Genomic DNA, 24,469 nt, shown 5'->3' on the forward strand with positions numbered 1-24,469 from the left:
TGGGAAGTCCAAGTTGGCAACATATAGAGGCAGTCCCTACCCAACAGTGGGTTTACAGTCTAGAAAGAGCACGGGCTCTGGAGTCAGAGGTCGTGGGTTCAAATCCCGGCTCCACCAATTGTCAGCTGTGTGACCTTGGGCTGGTCACTTCAGTTCTCCGGGCCTCAGTTCCCTCATCTGTCAAATAGGGATGAAGACTGTGAGCCCCCCGTGGGACAACTTGATCACCTTGTAACCTCCCCAGTGCTTAGAACAGTGCTTGGCACATAGTAAGCGCTTCATAAATGCCATTATTAATTAATTAATTACAGTGCTCTGCACACAGTAAGCTCTCAATAAATACAACTGACTGAATGAATGAAATAGAATTATAGCTACATGCACATCATTAATAAAATAGTAAATATGTACAAGTAAAATAGAGTAACAAATCTGTACAAATATATACAAATAGAGTGCTAAATCTGTACAAATATACACAAGTGCTGTGGGGAGGGGAAGGAGGTAGGGCGGGGGAAATGGGGAGGAGGAGAGGAAAAAGGGGGCTCAGTCTGGGAAGGCCTCCTGGAGGAGGTGAGCCCACTGTTGGGTAGGGACTGTCTCTAGATGTTGCCAACTTGTACTTCCCAAGCGCTTAGTACAGTGCTCAGTTCCCTCATCTGTAAAATGGGATGAAGACTGTGAGCCCCTCGTGGGACAACCTGCTTACCTTGTAATAATAATAATAATGATGATGCCATTTATTAAGCACTTACTATGTGCAAAGCACTGTTCTAAGCGCTGGGGGGATACAAGGTGATCAGGTTGTCCCACGGGGGGCTCACAGTCAACCCCCATTTTACAGATGAGGGAACTGAGGCCCAGAGAAGTTAAGTGACTTGCCCGAGGACACACAGCTGACAAGTGGCGGAGCCGGGATTTGAACTCACGACCACTGACTCCAAAGCCCGGACTCTGTGTACCTACCCCAGTGCTTAGAACAGTGCTTTGCACATAGTAAGCGCTTAACAAATACCAACATTATTATTATTATTATTTTGTTAATAATGCGCATCTAGCTTTACTTCTATTTGTTCTGATGATTTTGACACCTGTCTACATGTTTTGTTTTGTTATCTGTTTCCCCCTTCTAGACTCTGAGCCCGTTGTCGGGTAGGGACCGTCTTGGACTTCCCAAGCGCTTAGTCCAGTGCTCTGCACACAGTAAGCGCTCAATAAATATGATTAAATGAGTGAATGAATGAATGAAAGAAAGTCACTTCATTCATTCAATAGTATTTATGGAGCGCTTACTGTGTGCAGAGCACTGGACTAAGCGCTTGGGAAGTATATGGCTCAGTGGAAAGAGCATGGGCTTTGGAGTCAGAGGTCATGGGTTCAAATCCCGGCTCCACCAATTGTCAGCTGTGTGACCTTGGGCAAGTCACTTCACTTCTCCGGGCCTCAGTTCCCTCATCTGTAAAATGGGGATTAAAACTGTGAGCCCCACGTGGGACAACCTGATCACCTTGTATCCTCCCCAGCGCTTAGAGCAGTGCTTTGCACATAGTAAGCGTTTAATAAATGCCATTATCATTATTATTATTACAAGTTAGCAACATATAGAGACGGTCCCAACGGTCCCTACCCTACTTCACTTCTCTGGGCCTCAGTTCCCTCCTCTGTAAAATGGGGATGAAAACTGTGAGCCTCACATGGGACAACCTGATGACCTTGTATCTACCCCAGCGCTTAGACCAGTGCTCGGCACATTGTAAGCGCTTAACAAATGCCATTATTATTATTACTATTACTATTACTGTATCTCCCCCAGCGCTTAGAACAGAGGTTGGCACATAGTGAGCGCTTAGCAAACGGCATCAGTGACGCCCGGCCCCCGCCACGGGCGTTTCTGGGAAATGTAGTCGGGGGGTGGGGTGGGGCGGGCCGGAGCCTGCCGCTCCTTCCCGCCCCGACCGGCCGTGGCCCTCGGGATCTCGCGGTCTGTCTGTCTGTCTGTGTGTGTCTGTGTGTGTCTGTGTGTGTGTGTGTGTGTGTCTGTGTCTGTCCCCCCCTGGCTGCATTTTGGGGGCCGCTTCCCCCCGGGCCCTGCCGCCCCGCGGGACCCCGCGCCAGGTAGGGCCCCGCCCGCCCCTCCGGCCTTCTCCTGTGGTGTCCCTCTCCTGTGTCCCTCTCTCCTGTGGTGTCCCTCTCCTGTGTCCCTCTCCTGTGTCCCTCTCCAGCCCTCTGCCCTTCCCTCCTTCTGGCCCTCCGTTCCTCCAGCCTTCTCTCTCCCTCCATCCCTCTCCCCCTCTCTCCCTCCATCCCTCTCTCCCTCCCTCCTTCTGGCTCTCCCTCCTTCTGCCCTTCCGTCCCTCCATCCTTCTCTCTCCCTCCATCCCTCTGTCCCTCCATCCTTCTGTCCTTCTCTCCCTCCTTCTGCCCCTCCGTCCCTCCATCCTCTGTCCCTCCATCCCTCTCTCCCTCCATCCTTCTGTCCTTCTCTCCCTCCTTCTGCCCCTCCGTCCCTCCATCCTCTGTCCCTCCATCCCTCTCTCCCTCCATCCTTCTGTCCTTCTCTCCCTCCTTCTGCCCCTCCGTCCCTCCATCCCTCTGGCCCTCCATCCCTCTGTCCCTCCATCCTTCTGTCCTTCTCTCCCTCCTTCTGCCCCTTCGTCCCTCCATCCTTCTCTCTCCCTCCATCCCCCTCTCCCTCCATCCCTCCATCCTTCTGTCCTTCTCTCCCTCCTTCTGTCTCTCCTTCCTTCTGCCCCTCCGTCCCTCCATCCTTCTCTGTCCCTCCATCCCTCTCTCCCTCCCTCCTTCTGTCCTTCTCTCCCTCCTTCTGTCCCGCCGTCATACCATCCTTCCCTCCCTCCATCCTTCTCTCTCTCCCTTCCTCCTTCTCTCCCTCCTTCTCGCCAGCCTTCTGTCCCTCCGTCCTTCTCTCCATCTTTCCTTCTGTCCCTCCATCCCTCTCTCCCTCCTTCTCTCCAGCCTTCTGCTCCTCTGCCCTTCTGTCCCTCCCTCCTTCTGTCCCTCCGTCCTTCTCTCCTTCCTTCCTTCTGTCCTTCTCTCCCTCCTTCTCTCCCTCCCTCCTTCTGTCCCTTCGTCCCTCCACCCCTCCCTCCTTCCCTCCCTCCATCCCTCTCTCCCTCTTTCTCTCCAGCCTTCTGCCCTTCTGTCCTCTCCCTCCGGCCTTCTCCTTCCCTCCGTCCCTCCCTCCGTCCTTCTCTCCCTCCTTCCCTCCAGCCTTCTGCCCTTCTGTCCCTCCGTCCTTCTTCTTCCCTCCTTCTGTCCCTCCGTCCCTCCCTCCTTCTCCTTCCCTCCTTCTGTCCCTCCGTCCCTCCCTCCATCCCTCTCTCCCTCCTTCTCTCCAGCCTTCTGCCCCTCTGTCCCGTCCCTCCGTCCTTCTCTCCCTCCCTCCTCCTGCCCCTCCGGCCCTCCATCCTTCCCTCCGGCCCTCCGGCCTTCTCTCTCCAGCTTTCTCTCCCTCCTTCTCTCCAGCCTTCTGCCCTTCTGTCCTACTTCTCCCTCCATCTTTCCCTCCACCCCGTCCTTCTGCCCCTCCGTCCTTCTCTCCCTCCCTCCTCTGCCCCTCCGTCTCTCCATCCCGCTCTCCCCGCTTCTCTTCCTCTGTCTCTCCAGCCTTCTGCCCTTCTGTCCCTCCGTCCCTCCATCCCTCCCACCGTCTGTCCCTCTGTCCTTCTCTCCTTCCCTCCGTCTCTCCGTCCTTCCCTCCCCCCTTCTTTCCCTCCACCTCTCCTGCCTTGTGCCCTTCCATCCTTCTCTCCCTCCCTCCCTCGGCCTCTCCGTCCTTTCCTCCCTCCATCCTTCTCTCCCTCCCTCCTTCTGTCCTTCCATCCCTCCATCCTTCTTTCCCTCCACCCTCTACCCTTCCCTCCCTCCGTCCCTCCGTCCTTCTGTTCCTCCTTCTCTCCATCCTTCCCTCCCTCCGGCCTTCTCTCCTTCCCTCCTTCTGCCCCTTCGTCTCTCCATCCTTCCGTCCCTCCGTCCTTCTGTCCCTCTTTCCGTCCCTCCATCCTTCTCTCTCTCCATCCTCCTTCAGTCCCTCCTTCCTTCTGTCCCTCCTTCTGTCCCTCCTTCTCTCCATCCCTTCCCCTGCCCCGCTGGGGGAGGAAGCTTCCCGGCCGGTGCCCACCTCCACCCCCGGCCTCTGTGCCCACCCTTTCCTCTTAGGGAGGTGGGGCTGGGGGACCAGGCCCCCAATCAATCAATCAATCAGTCGTATTTATTGAGCGCTTACTGTGTGCAGAGCACTGGACTAAGCGCTTGGGAAGTACAACCCTGGTCCTCGATTCCCCAGATCCTGGGCCGGGTGCTCCAGAGCTGGCAGGGACTCGGGCTCCTCGTCCCTTTGCAAAGGGCAAAATGGGGACCCCGAGGTTGTGGGGGGATCCCCCATACGTGCACCCTTAGAAGACCCCCACATCCCCAATTGCACCAGGGTTCTGCACCCCATCCCCCGACCCCCATCATCCAAGGCCCAGGCCGCTTTCCTTCCCTTTCTAGACTGTGAGCCCACTGTTGGGACTGTCTCTATATGTTGCCAACTTGTACTTCCCAAGCGCTTAGTACAGTGCTCTGCAATCAATCAATTGTATTTATTGAGCGCTTACTGTGTGCCTCTGCACACTGTACTAAGCACTTGGGAAGGACAGGTTGGCAACATATAGAGACGGTCCCTACCCAACAGTGGGCTTACAGTGCTCTGCACACAGTAAGCGCTCAATAAATACGATTGATTGATTGTTTGGGCCTGGATCCAACAGGCCATTGGCAATAATAACGATGATATATGTGTATTTAAGTGCTTACTATGTGCCAGGCATTGCGCTACGCTCTGGGCACCCGAGCTGTATGGCCGCAGCTCTCTCTCGGCCCAACCCTGGCTTTAGAAACCGAGCCTCTGGGCCCATTGCAAAATCTTACGTCTTTTTGTTTCCTAGCGCGGGCCGGGAAGGGGTGGATCTCTGCCCAAACCGGTCCGATCTCACATCATCGCAGATTATCAGAAGGACGGGAAACCAGTTACTTGGTAGTCGTTACATGGCGACAGCGAATTCAACTATCCTTCAGCCAACGCCAGGTAACCCCCAGCAAAAAAAAGTTGACTTCATCTGCTTCTTTCCCTTGCCAAAAACGGGCTCCTGGGTGGTTTTCCCGAATCAAACCCGAGGTTTTCTTCAAATCTTGCAAACTCAACCATTCCGAAAGCGCTTCCGTGCAGTTGTCTGCACCAGTTTGACTGACAAAATCTCCTGCAGTAGGCACAGTCCTCTCCCGCAATGCTCGTTGAAGTATTTAACAATAATTTATAAAATTGGGGATGTAAGACCCCAGTGTAATATAATATAATAATAACGATGGTATTTCCACTGAGCCACGAGAAGCAGCGCGGCTCAGTGGAAAGAGCCCGGGCTTTGGAGTCGGAGGTCATGGGTTCAAATCCCGGCTCCGCCGCTTGTCAGCTGGGTGACTTTGGGCGAGGCACTTTACTTCTCAGAGAAGCAGCGTGGCTCAGTGGAAAGAGCCCGGGCTTTGGAGTCAGAGGTCATGGGTTCAAATCCTGGCTCCGCCACTTGTCAGCTGGGTGACTTTGGGCAAGTCACTTCACTTCTCTGGGCCTCAGTAACCTCATCTGTAAAATGGGGATGAAGGCTGTGAGCCCCCTGTGGGACAACCTGATCACCCTGTAGCCTCTCCTGCGCCTAGAACAGTGCTTTGCACGTAGTAAGCACTTAATAAAATGCAATCATTAATCATTATTCTCTGAGCCTCAGTTACCTCATCTGTAAAATGGGGGACTGTGAGCCCCTCGTGGGACAACTTGATCACCTTGTAACCTCCCCAGCGCTTAGAACAGTGCTTTGCACATAGTAAGCGCTTAATAAATGCCATCCTCATTATTATTATTTGTTAAGCGCTTACTACGTGCCAAGCACGGTGAAATAATCACCCCTTGAATTTGTGAAGAGCTCTTTTTTTCTTTAATCAATCGATGGTTGATTAAACCATCCCCCTCGTCCCCCTCTCCATCCCCCCCATCTTACCTCCTTCCCTTCCCCACAGCACCTGTATATATGTTTGTACATATTTATTACTCTATTTATTTGTGTATTTATTTTACTTGTACATATCTATTCTATTTATTTTATTTTGTTAGTATGTTTGGTTTTGTTCTCTGTCTCCCCCTTTTAGACTGTGAGCCCACTGTTGGGTAGGGACTGTCTCTATATGTTGCCAACTTGTACTTCCCAAGCGCTTAGTCCAGTGCTCTGCACACAGTAAGCGCTCAATAAATACAATTGATGATGATGATGATGATGGTATTTATCGAGCGCTTATGCGGAGCACTAAACACTTGGGAGAGTACAGGACACATTCCTTTAACAAAGGCCTTCTGCGTCAGTTCTCTCTTTTGTTTTCTCTTCACGATTTCCCTGGGTGATAATGCAACTTTTATTCTCATTTTTGAAAATGGGAGAGATGGAGGCACGGAGCAATTAAAGTGACTCGATGCGGGTCCCTGGCGGAGCGAGGAATAAAATAAAAGTGTCCTGCCTCCCAATCCCAAGCTGTTCCCTCTAGAGCCCGCAGGCTCAGGGCAGAAGCTGGGACAATCAATCAATCGTATTTATTGAGCGCTTACTGTGTGCAGAGCACTGTACTAAGCGCTTGGGAAGTACAAGTTGGCAACATATAGAGACAGTCCCTACCCAACAGTGGGCTCACAGTCTATGAGTTGTGCGGTGCTCTGCACACAGAAAGCGCTCAATAAATACGATTGAATGAATGAATTTCCCACGGCCCATAGCCCCAGCAGGCTCAGGCCGGTGGTGTTCCCCCGCTGTTTTTCAGGATTTCCTGCTGAGCCGAACTTCGACCCGCACATCGCCCTTGGCCTCACCCTCCGCAATTCCCTGATAGACAATGACTCTTCACCCACTTCAGAGCCTTATAGAAGAAAAGCAGCGTGGCTCAGTGGAAAGAGCCCGGGCTTTGGAGTCAGAGGTCATGGGTTCAAATCCCGGCTCCGCCAACTGTCAGCTGTGTGACTTTGGGCAAGTCACTTCACTTCTCTGGGCCTCAGTTCCCTCATCTGTAAAATGGGGATGAAGACTTTGAGCCCCACGTGGGACAACCTGATCACCTTGTAACCTCCCCAGTGCTTAAGACAGTGCTTGGCACATAGTAAACGCTTAATAAATGCCAAATGCTGCCCTGAGCCACGTGGACAACCTCCCTCACTGGTGGCTGAAGGCTAACACCTGGGAAGCTCAAAATGATGTCTGCAGGGATCTGTGGAAAGATTTAACATCTCCAAAGGATCAGATTCCTGCTACCGTAGACAAGGTTGCATTTCAGACAGGAATGCTCGAGCTGAGGAAAAACTAAGGGCTTCTTAACCGGGCATTTGCCAGGATTACATAATAATAATGATGGCATTTATTAAGCGCTTACTATGTGCAAAGCACTGTGCTAAGCACTGGGGAGGTTACACGGTGATCAGGTTGTCCCACGGGGGGCTCACAGTCTTCATCCCCATTTTACCGATGAGGTAACAGAGGCCCGGAGAAGTGAAGTGACTTGCCCAATGCCAGCTGACAGTTGGCAGAGCCGGGATTTGAACTCATGACCTCAGACTCCAAAGGCCGTGCTCTTTCCACTGAGCCCCGCTGCTTCTCCCTTCTTAAAGGAAGCTGTTCCAAACAAGTTTGACTGGATTCCAAGTGACTTGAGCGATTCAAACCACACTTATTCCTGTTTCCTAAATTAATCCTGCCCGGATCTGGAGAAACCGTATCCGTTGGATTAAGTCTGGATCTTGGAGGGACCCTCAAACCGGTGTTATATAAGAGACGCACCCTTCTTAAAGGAAGTTGTTCCAAACAAGTTTGACCGGATTCCAAGTGACTTGAGCGATTCAAACCACACTTATTCGTGTTTCCTAAATCAATCCTACCTGGATCTGAAGAAAGCGTATCCGTTTGATTAAGTCTGGATCTTAATCCGGTACAGTGGAGCCGGGGAAAACCGCTGAATCCTGGCAGTCAAATCAAATAGAGAAGCAGCGTGGCTCAGCGGAAAGAGCACGGGCTTTGGATCAGGAGTCGTGGGTTCGAATCCAGACTCCACCACTTAGCTGTGTGACTTTGGGCAAGTCGCTTTACTTCTCTGTGCCTCAGTTCCCTCATCTGTAAAATGGGGATTAAGGCTGTGAGCCCCCCGTGGGACAACCTCATCTCCTTGTAACCTCCCCAGCGCTTAGAACAGTGCTTTGCACATAGTAAGTGCTTAATAAATGTCATTTTAAAAAAATCAATCAATCAATCGTATTTATTGAGCGCTTACTGTGTGAAGAGCACTGTACTAAGCGCTTGGGAAGTACAAGCTGGCAACATATAGAGACAGTCCCTACCCAACAACGGGCTCACAGTCTAGAAGGGGAAGACAGACAACAAAACCAAACATACTAACAAAATAAAGGACCTGGGTTCTAATCCCTGCTCTGCCGCTTGTCTGTTAAATATTAAATATATATAATATATAAATATATTAAAGCATATAGCTTTAATTCTATTTGTTCTGACGATTTTGACACCTGTCTACGTGTTTTGTTTTGTTGTCTGTCTCCCGTTTCTAGACTGTGAGCCCGTTATTGGGTAGGGACCGTCTCTAGATGTTGCCAACTTAGACTTCCCAAGTGCTTAGTACAGTGCTCTGCACACAGTAAGCGCTCGATAAATATGATTGAATGAATGAATGAATGAAGGCATTCCTCAATCCAGCTGGGGTCTGAGAGGTGGCTGACTCTCTTCTCTCCAGCGGGAGATTTTGGTTCATCCTGAAAGAATCAGAAAAATCAGTTGTTATTTTATGGGTATCTCTTAAGTGCTTCCTATGCACCAGGCACTGTACTAAGCGCTGGGGGAGATCCAAGCTAATCAGGTTGGACACGGTCCCTGTCCCACATGGGACTCACAGTCTTACAGTCTCACAGTCTTGAGAAGCGGCGTGGCTCAGTGGAAAGAGCCCGGGCTTTGGAGTCAGAGGCCATGGGTTCAAATCCCGGCTCCGCCACTTGTCAGCTGTGTGACTTTGGGCAAGTTACTTGACTTCTCTGTGCCTCCGTTCCCTCATCTGTAAAATGAGGATTAAGTCTATGAGCCCCACGTGGGACAACCTAATCACTTCGTATCCTCCCCAGCGCTTAGAACAGTGCTTTGCACATAGTAAGTGCTTAATAAATGCCATCATTATTATTATTAATCCCAAATTTGCAGATGAGGTAACTGAGGCCCAGAGAAGTGAAGCGTCGTGCCCTGTAGCGCACAGCTGACAAGTGGCGGAGCCGGGATTCGAACTCAGGTCCTTCTGACTCCTAGGGCTGGGCTCTAGCCGCTGGGCCACGCTGCTTCTGTTGAACTTTCCTAGAGTCTCAGCCTCGGAGCGGGAGGCGGAGGGCAGGAGGATGACCGAACTGGCTCACTCTAAGCTGGGTGATGGGAATGTTGGGCAGATGTCAGCGTTTAGAACAGTGCTTGGCACCTAGTAAGCGCTTATCAAATGCCATCATTACTGTTATTATTGTGGATCAAGCAAACTTCCGTTCCCCAAGGGTAGGGGAGTAGAGGAGCCCCCTCCATCTTCATTAATTCATTCATCTCCATCTTCATTAATCTTCATTAATCTTCATCTTCATCTTCATTAATTCATCTTCATTTTTAGACTGTGAGCCCACTGTTGGGTAGGGACTGTCTCTATGTGTTGCCAATTTGTACTTCCCAAGCGCTTAGTACAGTGCTCTGCACATAGTAAGCGCTCAATAAATACGATTGATTGATTGATTAACCTTCTCCCTTTCCCTTTGTTTCAGTGACCGAGCATGGGAGGAAAGAAATGCAGTGTGTGGATGTTTCTCCCGCTTGTGTTCACCCTTTTCACTTCGGCCGGGCTGTGGATTGTGTAAGCATCTGCCCGGGCCGTGGGGACTGGGGTGGGGAATAATAATAATAATGATAATGATAATAATAATAATAATAATAATAATAATAATAATAGTATCTGTTAAGCGCTTACTATGTGCAGGCACTGTACTTGGCTCTGGCACCAGAAGGGACACCCAAAGATGCACAATGGGAGGGTGCATTAAATGATCCATCAGTGGTATTTCTGGAGCACTCGTTGTCTAGAGTGTGAGCCCGCTGTTGGGTAGGGACCATCTCTATATGTTGCCAACTTGTACTTCCCAAGCGCTTAGTACAGTGCTCTGCACACAGTAAGCGCTCAATAAATACGATTGAATGAATGAATGTACAGAGCACTGTACTAACCACTTGGGAGAGTCCAAAACAGAGTTGGTAGACACATTCCCTGCCCGCAACGAATTTACAGCAGAACCCAGAAAGGGGTCGATGTCTGTACATTGTCCTTATAAACAGGTGAAGTGCCGCTATAGGCAGAGGAGGTGAAATAAGGAGGTGAAATGCATATTCATTCATTTATTCATTCATTCATTCGTATTTATTCATTCAATCAATCGTATTTATTCATTCATTCATTCAATCAATCGTATTTATTCAATCAATCGTATTTATTCATTCATTCACTCATTCAATCTTATTTATTCATTCATTCAATCGTATTTATTCATTCATTCAATCAATCGTATTTATTCATTCATTCATTCATTCGTCCAATCAATTGTATTTATTCATTCATTCAATCGTATTTATTGAGCGCTTACTGTGTGCAGAGCACTGTACTAAGCGCTTGGGAAGTCCAAGTTGGCAACATCTAGAGACGGTCCCGACCCAACAGCGGGCTCACAGTCTAGAAGGGGGGAGACGGAGAACAAAACAAAACATATTAACAAAATAAATAGAATAAATATGGACAGATAAAATACAGTAATAAATACGTACAAACATATATACATATTCATTCATTCGTTCAATCGTATTTATTGAGCGCTTACTGTGTGCAGAGCACTGGACTAAGCGCTTGGGAAGTCCAAGTTGGCAACATCTAGAGATGGTCCCGACCCAACAGCGGGCTCACAGTCTAGAAGGGGGAGACGGAGAACATAACAAAACATATTAACAAAATAAAATAAATAGAATAAATATGTACAAATAAAATCAATAAATAGAGTAATAAATAGGTATAAACATATATACATCTATACAGGTGCTGTGGGGAGGGGAAGGAGGTAAGGCAAGGGGGATGGGGATGGGGAGGAGGGGGAGAGGAAGGAGGGGGTTCAGTGTGGGAAGGCCTCCTGGAGGAGGTGAGCTCTCAGTAGGGCTTTGAAGGGAGGAAGAGTATTGAGCGCTTCCTGTGTGCAGAGCACTGTACTAAGCGCTTGGGAAGTACAAGTTGGCAACATACAGAGACAGTCCCTACCCAAAAGCGGGCTCACAGTCTAGAAGGGGGAGACAGACAACAAAACAAAACATATTAACAAAATAAAATAAGGAGAATAAATATGTACAAGTAAAATAGATAAAATAAATAGAATAATAAATCCGTACAAACATCTGTACATATATACAGGTGCTGTGGAGAGGGGAAGGAGGTAAGGCGGGGGGGATGGAGAGGGGGAGGAGGGGGAGAAGACACCAACCTGTTCATCCATTTGTTAAATGGCATGTGATCTTCCTCTAGCCCTTGGGCAAGTCGTTTGACTTCTCTGTGCCTCAGTTGCCTCATTTGAAAAATGAGGGAATAATAATAATAATGTTATTTGTTAGGCCTGTGAGCCTTGTGTGGGACATGGACTGTGCCCAACCCGATTTGTTTGTATCCACCCCACTGCTTAGTACAGTGCCTGGCACACAGTAACTGCTTAAGAAATAAGAATTATTATTATTATTATTGTTATTACTGTATGTTAATCCAGCCCTGCAATTAGCCAGTCAACTTCTCGCCCAGGGCAAGGTCACCAGGAGTACTGGTTTTTATTGAATTACCCTCATTCATTCATTCATTCAGTTGTATTTATTGAGCGCTTCCTGTGTGCAGAGCACTGGACTAAGCGCTTGGGAAGTACAAGTTGGCGACATATAGAGACGGTCTCGACCCAACAGCGGGCTCACAGTCGAGAATACTCTGTATAGTTTATTCATTCATTCATTCAATCGTATTTATTGAGCGCTTACTGTGTGCAGAGCACTGGACTAAGCGCTTGGGAAGTACAAGTCGGCGACATATAGAGACGGTCCCGACCCAACACCGGGCTCACGGTCGAGAATACTCTGTATAGTTTATTCATTCATTCCTTCAATCGTATTTATTGAGCGCTTACTGTGTGCAGAGCACTGGACTAAGCGCTTGGGAAGTCCAAGTTGGCAACATATAGAGATGGTCCTGACCCAACAACGGGCTCACAGTCGAGAATACTCTGTATAGTTCATTCATTCATTCATTCATTCAATCGTATTTATTGAGCGCTTACTGTGTGCAGAGCACCGGACTAAGCGCTTGGGAAGTACAAGTCGGCGACATATAGAGACGGTCCCGACCCAACACCGGGCTCACGGTCGAGAATACTCTGTATAGTTTATTCATTCATTCCTTCAATCGTATTTATTGAGCGCTTACTGTGTGCAGAGCACTGGACTAAGCGCTTGGGAAGTCCAAGTTGGCGACATATAGAGATGGTCCCTACCCAACAACGGGCTCAGTAGAATCATTAGAGGACTGGTCACTTTGTGGGTGGATATTTGCCACACACACTGGGCCCAGTTCATAAGCCCTTTTCCCAGACTGGGCCCCCTTTTCCCTCCCCGCCCCGCCCTACCTCCTTCCCCTCCCCGCAGCACCTGTATCTATTCGTACAGATTTATTACTCTATTTATTTTACTTGTCCGTATTTACTATTCTATTTATTTTGTCAATGATGTGCATCTAGCTTTAATTCTATTTATTCTGACGACTTGACACCCGTCCACATGTTTTGTTTTGTCGTCCGTCTCCCCCTTCTAGACCGTGAGCCCGTCGTTGGGTAGGGACCGTCTCTATATGTCGCCAACTTGGACTTCCCCAGCGCTTAGTACAGTGCTCTGCACACAGGAAGCGCTCAATAAATACGATTGAATGAATAAGCCAGTGACACCCGTCCACATGTTTTGTTTAGTTGTCTGTCTCCCCCTTTTAGACCGTGAGCCCGTTGTTGGGTCGGGACCGTCTCTATATGTCGCCGACTTGGACTTCCCCAGTGCTTAGTCCAGTGCTCTGCACACAGTAAGCGCTCAATAAATACGATTGAATGAATAAGCCAGTGACACCCGTCCACATGTTTTATTTTGTTGTCTGTCTCCCCCTTCTAGACTGTGAGCCCGTCGTTGGGTCGGGACTGTCTCTATATGTCGCCGACTTGTACTTCCCCAGCGCTTAGTCCAGTGCTCTGCACACAGTAAGCGCTCAATAAATACGATTGAATGAATAAGCCAGTGGACTAAGCCTTCACAAAATGGGAGGTCAGATCACGGCTGCCATTCATTCGCAGGTGGTTTTCTCATTCCGTTTTTTCCCTCGAGATACTTTTACCTCAGAAGGCTGAGGCGAGGTTTAAAAAAATGTCACGTAACGAAGTTGGTGCTCTACAAATGTAAACCCATCACGGTTCGGAATATGGGGCGGGGATTAATCTAGTTTACCTACTAAAACCCCCACCCAAAATAAACGACTTGAAAAATGGGGGAATAATAATAATAATAATAATAATGTTATTTGTTAGGCCTGTGAGCCTTGTGTGGGACATGAACCGTGCCCAACCCGATTTGTTTGTATCCACCCCACTGCTTAAAAAAAAAAATTACTCTCTTTCTCTCTCGGCAGATACTTTATCGCTGTGGAAGATAACAAAATCCTCCCCTTAAACGAGCCAGAAAGGTAACGTTCGTCGTTAAGATTTCTTTTCAGGAAGCAGAGCCTTTTTCGTGAAGGAAGTCAGTCCTCACGGCCGATGGTTTAATCTCGCTTCCTGTGCTTTTTGTTACCTAGGAAACCCGGTTCAAAACCCGCACCGTACATAAGGTAGTAGCGACGTGTCTTTTCCAGCGACGTGTGGGTGGACCGAAGTCGGGGGCGGGATGGAGGTGGGGAGAGTTCGAGAATTTTTCGGAGTTTCAATAAAATGTTCTGTTTTTTTCCCAGTTTTGCGGGCGACGCGCCTCCGGCCAGCTGTGTGTTTAGCCAAGTCATGAACATGGCTTCATTCCTAGGTAGGAAGTGTGAATAATGATGGTATTTGTTAAGCGCTTACTCTGTGCCAAGCACTATTCTTGGTGTATGGAGAAGCAGCGTGCTTGGGAGTCAGAGGTCATGGATTCCAATCCCGACTTGTCAGCTGGGTGACTTTGGGGAAGTCACTTAATCAATCAATCAATCAATCAATCAATCGTATTTATTGAGTGCTTACTGTGTGCTGAGCACTGTACTAAGCGCTTGGGAAGTACAAGTTGGCAACATATAGAGACGGTCCTTACCCGACAGTGGGCTCACAATCTAAAAGGATTGTGGAGAAGCATATGGAGAAGCAGCGTGGCTCAGTGGGAAGAGCCCGGGCTTGGGAGTCAGAGGTCATGGGTTCCAATCCCGACTTGTCAGCTGGGTGACTTTGGGGAAGTCACTTAACCTCTCTGGGCCTCAGTTCCCTCATCTGTCAAATGGGGGTGAAGACTGTGAGCCCCCGTGTGGGACAACCTGATCACCTTGTATCCCCCCCAGCGCTTAGAACAGTGCTTGGCACACAGTGGGCCTCAGTTCCCTCATCTGTAAAATGGGGATGAAGACTGTGAGCCCCTGTGTGGGACAACCTGATCACCTTGAACGCCCCCAGCACTTAGAACAGTGCTTGGCACAAAGTGGACCTCAGTTCCCTCATCTGTAAAATGGGGATGAAGACTGTGAGCCCCTGTGTGGGACAACCTGATCACCTTGTATCCCCCCAGCACTTAGAACAGTACTTGGCACAAAGTGGGCCTCAGTTCCCTCATCTGTCAAATGGGGATGAAGACTGTGAGCCCCTGTGTGGGACAACCTGATCACCTTGTATCCCCCCAGCGCTTAGAACAGTACTTGGCACAAAGTGGGCCTCAGTTCCCTCATCTGTCAAATGGGGATGAAGACTGTGAGCCCCCCCGTGGGACAACCTGATCACCTTGTATCCCCCCCAGTGCTTAGAACAGTGCTTGGCACATAGTGAGTGCTTAACAAATACCACCATCGTCATCAATCAATCAATGGTATTGAGTAGTAGTAGTAGTAATAATAATAATTCTAGACTGTGAGCCCATTGTTGGGTAGGGACCGTCTCTATATGTTGCCAACTTGTAATAATAATAATAATAATAATAATGGCATTTCTTAAGCGCTTACTATGTGCAAAGCACTGTTCTAAGCGCTGGGGAGGTTACAAGGTGATCAGGTTGTCCCACGTGGGGCTCACAGTCTTCATCCCCATTTTCCAGATGAGGGAACTGAGGCCCAGAGAAGCGAAGTGACTTGCCCACAGCTGACAAGTGGCGGAGCCGGGATCTGAACACATGACCTCTGACTCCAAAGCCCAGGCTCTTTTCACTGAGCCATGCTGCTTGTACAGATGTATTACTTTATTTATTTTACTTGTATGTATTTACTACTCTATTCTATTAGTGGCGTGCATATAGCTATAATTCTACTTATTCTGACGGTTTTGACACCTGTCTGCTTGTTTCGTTGTCCGTCTCCCCCTTCTAGACCTTGAGCCCTCTTTCGGGTAGGGACTGTCTCTATCTGTTGCCGACTTGTCCTTCCCAAGCGCTTAGTCCAGTGCTCTGCGCACAGTCAGCACTTAATAAATACGAGTGAATGAATGAATGACTCCACCACTTGTCTGCTTTGTGACCTCGGACGAGTCACTTCACTTCTCTGGGCCTCAGTTACCTCATCTGTATACTGTGAGCCCCATGCGGGACAGGGACTGTATCCAACATTCATTCAATCGTATTTATTGAGCGCTTACTGTGTGCAGAGCACTGGACTAAGCGCTTGGGAAGGACAAGTTGGCAACATATAGAGACGGTCCCTACCCAACTACGGGCGTGATTTTCTTGTATCCACCCCAGTACGGTGCCTGGCCCGTAGTAAGCGCTCAACAGATACCGCGGTGATCATCCGGTGCCTTACCCGGGGCGAGTGTGTGATTTTTATTTTCTTCTTTTTCCTATTTTTTGTTGCGTTTGAGCCCTTGTGGTGGCCGTCCTGCGCTTCCTCCAGCTGAAACCGAAGGTGCTGACCCCTTGGCTGAACGCCGGCGGACTGGTCGCCCTGTGCCTGGCCTCCTTTGGGATGACCTTACTGGGGAACTTCCAGGTAACCTCGTTTCCGCTCCGTGACAACATCCCTCCGCCTCCAGCCTCTCCGTGGCTCCTTCCAAATCCACATCCCACCCCGTCTTCAAAGCCCTCCTAAAAACAATAATAATGATGATGATGGTATCTGTAAAGCGCTTACTAGGTGCCGAGCACCGTCCTAAGCGCTGGGGGAGATACAAGGTCAGCAGGTTGTCCCACGGGGGGGCTCACAGTCTTCATCCCCATTTTACAGACGAGGTAACTGAGGCCCGGAGAAGTGGACTTGCCCAAAGTCACACACTTCTCTGGGCCTCAGTTCCCCCTTCTAGACTGTGAGCCCACTGTTGGGTAGGGACTGTCTCTAGATGTTGCCAACTTGGACTTCCCAAGCGCTTCGTACAGTGCTCTGCACACAGTAAGCGCTCAATAAATACGATTGATGATGATGAAGGGGCAGAGCCGGGATTAGAACCCGCGACCTCTGACTCCCAAGCCCGGGCTCTTTCGAAAAGCCGCCTCTCCTCTGGTGGCATCTCAAACTAATCGCCCACTTTCTTGGTTAGAAAGTCACCACGTCACTTCTCCGGTGCACTTAACAATTTATCAGTGATTTATTTATCCACTTGTATTTTTTTGTATTTCTCTCAAGCTCTTAACTATTTCCTATTTTTTATGGTCTATTTTTTTACTGGGTGTCAGGCCCTGTAATAATAATAATAATAATGATGGCATTTATCAAGCGCTTACTATGTGCCAAGCACTGTTCTAAGCGCCGGGGAGGTTACAAGGTGATCAGGTTGTCCCACGGGGGGCTCACAGTCTTCATCCCCATTTTCCAGATGAGGGAACTGAGGCCCAGAGAAGTGAAGTGACTTGCCCGAAGTCACCCAGCTGACAATTGGCGGAGCCGGGATTTGAACCCGTGACCTCGGACTCCAAAGCCCGGGCTCTTTCCACTGAGCCACGTTGCTTCTCTAAGCGCTGGGGTAGATAGGAGCTAATCATCAGTCATATTTATTGAGCGCTTACTGTGTGCAGAGCACTGTACTAAGCGCTAAGAGCTAATCGGGTTGGAGACGAGTCCCTGTCCAAGATGGGGCTCATAGTCTCAATCCCCATTTTACAAATGAGGAAACTGAGGCCCAGAGAACTGAAGTCAGTTGCCCACAGCGGATGATAAATAATAAATACATAATAATGGCATTTATTAAGCGCTTACTATGTGCAAAGCACTGTTCTAAGCGCTGAGGAGGTTACAAGGTGATCAGGTTGTCCCAAATGGGGCTCACAGTCTTCATCCCCATTTTACCGATGAGGGAACTGAGGCCCAGAGAAGTGAAGTGACTTGCCCAAAGTCACACAGCTGACGGTGGAGCCGGAATTTGAACCCATGACCTCTGACTCCAAAGCCCGGGCTCTTTCCACTGAGCCATGCTTCTGGCAGAGGTGGGATTAGAACCCAGGTCCTCTGACTCCCAGGCCGAGCTCTTTCCGGCTGGCCAGGCCTCCCCCTCGGCCTGCCGGCAGTAATGAAAACAATAAGCGTGGCTCAGTGGAAAGAGCCCGGGTTTTGGAGTCAGAGGTCGTGGGTTCAAATCCAAGCCAATTGTCAGCTGTGTGACTTTGGGCAAGTCACTTCACTTCTCTGGGCCTCAGTTCCCTCATCTGGAAAATGGGGATTAAAACTGTGAGCCCCCCGTGAGACAACCTGATCACCTTGTAACCTTCCCAGCGCTTAGAACAGTGCTTTGCACATAGTAAGCGCTTAACAAATACCATCATCATTAATAATGATGATGATCAATCAATCAATCAATCAATCGTATTTATGGAGTGCTTACTGTGTGCAGAGCACTGGACTAAGCGCTTGGGAAGTACAAGTTGGCAACATAAAGAGATGGTCCCTACCCAACAGTGGGCTCACAGTCTACTAATGATGGCATTTAAGTGCCAGGTGCTGTAATAATAATAATTCTAATGATGGTATTTATTAAGCGCTTACTATGCGCTGTACTAAGCACTGGGGCGGATACAAGCGAATCGAGTGTAATAATAATAATATAATAATAATAATGGCATTTATCTTAATAAATGTGCAAAGCACTGTTCTAAGTGCTGGGGAGGTTACAAGATGATGAGGTTGTCCCACGGGGGGGCTCCCACTCTTCATCCCCATTTTCCAGATGATCAATCAATCAATCAATCAATCAATCGTCTTTATTGAGCGCTTACTATGTGCAGAGCACCGTACTAAGCGCTTGGGAAGTACAAATTGGCAACACATAGAGACAGTCCCTACCCAACAGCGGGCTCACAGTCTAAAAGGGGGAGACAGAGAACAGAACCAAACATACCGACAAAATAAAATAAATAGGATAGAAATGTACAAGCAAAATAAATAAATAAATAAATAAATAGAGTTATTTATTTATAACAGATGAGGGAACTGAGGCCCAGAGAAGCGAAGTGACTCGCCCAAAGTCACTCATCTGACAGTTGGCAGAACCCATGAGCTCTGACCCCAAAGCCTGGGCTCTTCTGCTCTGAGTTAGACACAGTCCCTGTCTCCTGAGGGGCTCCCGGTGTCAATCCCCATTTTACAGAGGAGGAAACTGAGGCCCAGGGAAGTGGCGGTCGCCCCGGATGTGTCCCCCTCCCGGCGGGGGCCCCCCGAATTGACGTTTGCCCGCCCTCCAGCTGTCCAACGACGAAGAGATCCACAACGTGGGCACCTCGCTGACTTTCGGGTTCGGCACCGTGGCCTGCTGGCTCCAGGCCGTCCTCACCCTCAGAACCAACATCAAGAACGAGGGGCGGAAAACGGGCATCCTGCGGGTGCTGCTGTCGGCGTCTATCACCCTCTGCGTAGTCCTCTGTATCCTTTGCCGCAGGGAAAGCGGGTTGGCGCGAGCACTGCGCTAAGCGCTTGGGAAGTCCAAGTCAGCAACATAAAGATAATAATAATAATGACGGCATTTATTAAGCGCTTCCTATGTGCCAAGCACCGTTCTAAGCGCTGGGGAGGTTACAAGGTGATCAGGTTGTCCCAGGGGGGCACACAGTCTTCATCCCCATTTTACAGATGAGGGAACTGAGGCCCAGAGAAGTGAAGTGACTCGCCCAGAGTCACCCAGCTGACAATTGGCGGAGCCGGGATTTGAACCCAGGACCTCTGACTCCAAAGCCCGGGCTCTTTCCACTGAGCCACGCTGCGTCATAAAGAGACGGTCCCTACCCGACAACGGGCTCACGGTCTAGAAGGGGGAGACAGGCAACAAAACAAAACATGTAGCGTGGTTAATTATTATTTTTACCTGGAGTTACTTGCCCCAGTGCTGAAAAGAAGAATAACCCTGCCTGCTTTTCCCTGATCATTCATTCAGTCGTATTTATTGAGCGCTTACTGTGTGCAGAGCACTGGACTAAGCGCTTGGGAAGGACAAGAGAAGCAGCGTGGCTCAGTGGGAAGAGCACGGGATTTGGAGTCAGAGGCCATGGGTTCAAATCCCGGCTCTGCCAATTGTCAGCTGTGTGACTTCGGGCAAGTCACTTAACTTCTCTGGGCCTCAGTTCCCTCATCTGTAAAATGAGGATTAAGACAGTGAGCCCCACGTGGGACAACCTGATCACCTTGTAACCTCCCCAGCGCTTAGAACAGTGCTTTGCACATAGGAAGCGCTTAATAAATGCCATTATTATTACAGTGCTCTGTACGCAGTAAGCGCTCAATAAATACGATTGAATGAATGATTGGGAAGTCCAAGTTGGCAACATATAGAGACGGTCCCTACACAACAGTGGGCTCACAGTCTAGAAGCGGGAGACAGACAACAAAACAAAACACGTAGACAAGTGACAAGAAGGGACAAACGTTCATTTGTTTTCCTTTGAAAAAAACTGAAAATATCAAAATGATATGCACAGTTAGAAATGTCATTATCAATATTAGCCCAGATGGTTCCTTTTCAGCGGGGCCAGATTGCCTCTGCCTTCCCTTCTTTCTCATTCATTCATTCATTCATTCAATCGTATTTATTGAGCGCTTACTGTGTGCAGAGCACTGGACTAAGCGCTTGGGAAGTACAAGTTGGCAACATTCATTCTTCATTCATTCATTCGTATTTATTGAGCGCTTACTGTGTGCAGAGCACTGGACTAAGCGCTTGGGAAGTACAAGTTGGCAACATTCATTCTTCATTCATTCAATCGTATTTACTGAGCGCTTACTGTGTGCAGAGCAATGGACTAAGTGCTTGGGACGTCCAAGTAGGCAACATATAGAGACGGTCCCTACCCAACAGCGGGCTCACAGTCTAGAAGGGGGAGATGGACAACAAAACAAAACATGTTAACAAAATAAAATAAATAGAATAGTAAATATGTACAAGTAAAATAAATAGAGTAATAAATCTACCCAAACATCTATCCAGGTGCTGTGGGGAGGGGAAGGAGGTAAGGCGGGGGGGGATGGGGAGGGGGAGAGGAAGGAGGGGGCTCAGTCTGGGAAGGCCTCCTGGAGGAGGTGAGCGCTCAGTAGGACTTTGAGGCAGGATTTGGCCATTTGAGGCAGTTCCAGGCCAGAGGGAGAATGTGGGCGAGAGGTCGGCGGCCAGATGGAGGCGCGTGCTCTGCACACAGTAAGCGCTCAATAAATACGATTGAATGAATGAAATGTGATATTGAAAATCAAATCAAATCAATCGTATTTACTGAGCGCTTACTGTGTGCAGAGCACTGGACTAAGCGCTTGGGAAGTACAAGCTGGCAACATATAGAGACGGTCCCTACCCAACAGTGGGCTCACAGTCTAGAAGGGGGAGACAGACAACAAAACCAAACATACTAACAAAAGAAAATAAATAGAATAGATATGTACAAGTAAAATAAAGAAAGAAATAGAGTAATAAATCTGTACAAACATATATACATATATACAGGTGCTGTGGGGAAGGGAAGGAGGTAAGATGGTGGGGATGGAGAGGGGGACGAGGGGGAGAGGAGGGAAGGGGCTCAGTGTGGGAAGGCCTCCTGGAGGAGGTGAGCTCTCAGCAGGGCCTTGAAGGGAGGAAGATAGCGAGCATGGTGGATGGGGAGAGGGAGGGCATTCCATCATCATCATCATCATCAATCGTATTTATTGAGCGCTTACTATATGTGCAGAGCACTGTACTAAGCACTTGGGAAGTACAAATTGGCAACATATGGAGACAGTCCCTACCCAGCAGTGGGCTCACAGTCTGAAAGGGGGAGACAGAGAACAAAACCAGACATACTAACAAAATAAAATAAATAGAATAGATATGTACAAATAAAATAAATAAATAAATAGAGTAATATGTACAAACATATATACATATATACAGGTGCTGTGGGGAAGGGAAGGAGGTAAGACGGGGGGGATGGAGATGGGGATGAGGGGGAGAGGAAGGAAGGGGCTCAGTGTGGGAAGGCCTCCTGGAGGAGGTGAGCTCTCAGAGGGCTTTGAAGGGAGAAAGAGAGCTTGGTGGATGTTGGGAGGGAGGGTATTCCAGGCCCGGGGGATGGCGTGGGCCAGGGGTCGATGGCGGGACAGGCGAGAACGAGGTACGGGGAGGAGATCAGCAGTGGCAGAGGAGCGGAGGGTGCGGGCTGGGCTGGAGAAGGAGAGAAGGGAGGTGAGGTAGGAGGGGGCGAGGGGATGGATGGACAGCCTTGAAGCCCAGGGTGAGGAGTTTCTGCCTGATGCGCAGATTGATTGGTAGCCACTGGAGATTTTTGAGGAATACGATTGAAGGAATGAACTACAATATTGAAAAGCTTGGCATTAGAGGAGCCAAGTGTGCGGGCTGAGTTGTAGCAGGAGAGGAGCCAGGGGAGGTAGAAAGGGGCCGAGCTGATGGCTCCCAAAGGTGGGGAAGGGGCTCCGCGGGGAGGAGAAGAAGAGAGGGCCTTCAGAAAGGCCTGGCAGCTAATGCTGGGGTATCCCTTTTCATTCATTCATTCAATCGTATTTATTGAGCGCCTACTGTGTGCAGAGCACCGGACTGAGCGCTTGGGAGGTACAAGTTGGCAATCCCTTCCTTGACGGCCGAGCCCCAGACTTCACCCTGGTGGCTCAGGGCATCGCCATGTACGCGGCAAGGATCCAGTGGGCCCTGGTGATGTGCTTCCTCTGCTACTTCGCCACTTTAGCGGTGGAGTTCCGACACTACCGATTCGAGATCGTGTGCTCGGAGTACCGGGAGGATTTCCTGAGCTTCTCGGAAAGCCTGTCGGAAGCCTCCGAGTATCAAACTGACCAGGTGTAGCCGGCCGGAGGGAGAGGAGGGGCGGCGGGGGGAGGGCTGGAGGGCCGACGCCGCGGCAGGACTTGGTTCGTGATCCCGCGACCCGTTTCTTTCCGACGCACCGCGGCCAGTGCTTCCTTCTCCCCGTTCCCCTCGGCCTTCCGCACTCCCGCCCCGTCCGCCCTCGAGCCGACGGACGTGGAGCCTCGAGGGGAAAGGGAGAGAGAGGGCCGCCGGTCCATCCCTGTCCAAGAGGACGGGTGTCCAAGAGGGCAGCGGCCACGCGGCCTCCGCGGCGTCCTGTCAGAGACGGGGCTCGGGGCCGGACGGTCCGCGGAGTCGACCTGGGGCAATGCGGGCCCTTCTTACCATCTTCCGTCACACCTCGGTCACGGTCAACTGTTTCCCCAGATCGCCGGTCCCGGCTGGCTCCCGGGAGGGAAAGATCAGGAACGGAGAGGGGACGGTCAAGGGCGTTCGGATGGTCCGTCTCTCCGCCGTGAGAGCGGTGGCTTCAGGACACTTCAGTCAGTCGATCCATCAATCGATCAATCAATGGTCCTTTTTGAGCCGCGCGCGGAGCACTCTCCTAAGCACTTGGGACAGGACCGTACGAGCAAGTCGGTAGTCACGTTTCCTGCCCGCAGCGAGCTTCCAGACTAGACGGGGAGAAGAGACGCTCGAAGGAATCGTCGGAACTGGACCTGGGGGCCCAAAGCCTCCGGACAGAGTCGCCCGTAGTCAGCCCTCCCCAACTGTGCATTGGAGAAGTCGTCGGTCGTATTTATTGAGCGCTGTACTGAGCGTTAGGGAGAAGACGATATAACAGGCACATTCCCTGCCCTCGACGAGCTAACGGGCTAGAGAGGGAACGCTCTACTGAGCATTTGGAAGAGTACAGTATCACAATAGATGGACACATTCTATGCCCACATTGAGCTTAGGGAATGGTTAAGAACAGGACTCCAGTAGAGTTCTCTGTGCTGGTGGCATCTGCATCGATTTGAATTCTTTCCAAGTGGATTTTTTATTGTTATTTATTCAGTTCTGAGCCAAACCACCTCCCGCTCGACTTCCAGACAGGTGACACGGGAGTCGGCCCCCGGGAGAGGTCGGACCCTCATTTCCTTGGGAATGAGAGCAGGGGTGGGGATGGGAGTGAGAGCGGCGCCCAGGTAAGTGCCCTCTGTCCATTCATTCGATCGTATTTATTGAGCGCTTACTGTGTGCAGAGCACTGTACTCCAAGTTGGCAATCAATCAATCAATCAATCAATCAATCAATCGTATTTATTGAGCGCTTACTGTGTGCAGAGCACTGGACTAAGCGCTTGGGAAGTCCAAGTTGGCAACCTATAGAGACGGTCCCTACCGAACAGCGGGCTCACAGTCTGGAAGGGGGAGACAGACATCAAAACAAGACGTATTAACAAAGTAAAATGAATAGAATAAATATGTACAAGTCAAATAAATAGAGTAATAAATGTGTATTATTATGTATAATATATATTATTATAGGGGGCATCTCTCGGGACCCCCGGGGGGAAGGAGGAGGGCCCCGGCCCCTCCGCCTCCCGGCATCCTCTCCGCCTGACCGGCGTCCAGGGTGGGTCCAGGGGGTTGACCTCTGACCTCTGCCCATCCTCTGGCCGGGGGGCCGAGCTCCCCCAGCCAGGGCGGCGGGCCGGTCCCACCTGGCCCCGCGAGTCATCATCATCATCATCATCATCAGTCGTATTTATTGAGCGCTTACTATGTGCAGAGCACTGTACTAAGCACTTGGGAAGTACAAGTTGGCAACATATAGAGACGGTCCCTACCCAACAGTGGGCTCACAGTCTAAAAGAGTCCACTCTGATGG

The 24,469-nt window shown here is 49.8% G+C and overlaps 1 protein-coding gene across 1 annotated transcript; it reads left to right on the forward strand.

Moving 5' to 3' along the window:
• Positions 1 to 1,939: 1,939 nt before the first annotated feature.
• On the forward strand, positions 1,940 to 23,863 carry TMEM150C (transmembrane protein 150C). The gene is made up of 9 exons (XM_038759221.1): positions 1,940 to 2,115; positions 5,008 to 5,089; positions 9,881 to 9,969; positions 13,846 to 13,899; positions 14,011 to 14,043; positions 14,164 to 14,231; positions 16,235 to 16,362; positions 19,041 to 19,218; positions 22,422 to 23,863. The coding sequence occupies exons 3-9, from the start codon at positions 9,890 to 9,892 to the stop codon at positions 22,628 to 22,630; spliced, it is 750 nt and encodes a 249-aa protein (XP_038615149.1). The 5' UTR covers positions 1,940 to 2,115; positions 5,008 to 5,089; positions 9,881 to 9,889; the 3' UTR covers positions 22,631 to 23,863.
• Positions 23,864 to 24,469: the final 606 nt, after the last annotated feature.

This window comes from Tachyglossus aculeatus, chromosome 17, assembly GCF_015852505.1.
Source record: "Tachyglossus aculeatus isolate mTacAcu1 chromosome 17, mTacAcu1.pri, whole genome shotgun sequence".
Taxonomy (NCBI): Eukaryota; Metazoa; Chordata; class Mammalia; order Monotremata; family Tachyglossidae; genus Tachyglossus; species Tachyglossus aculeatus.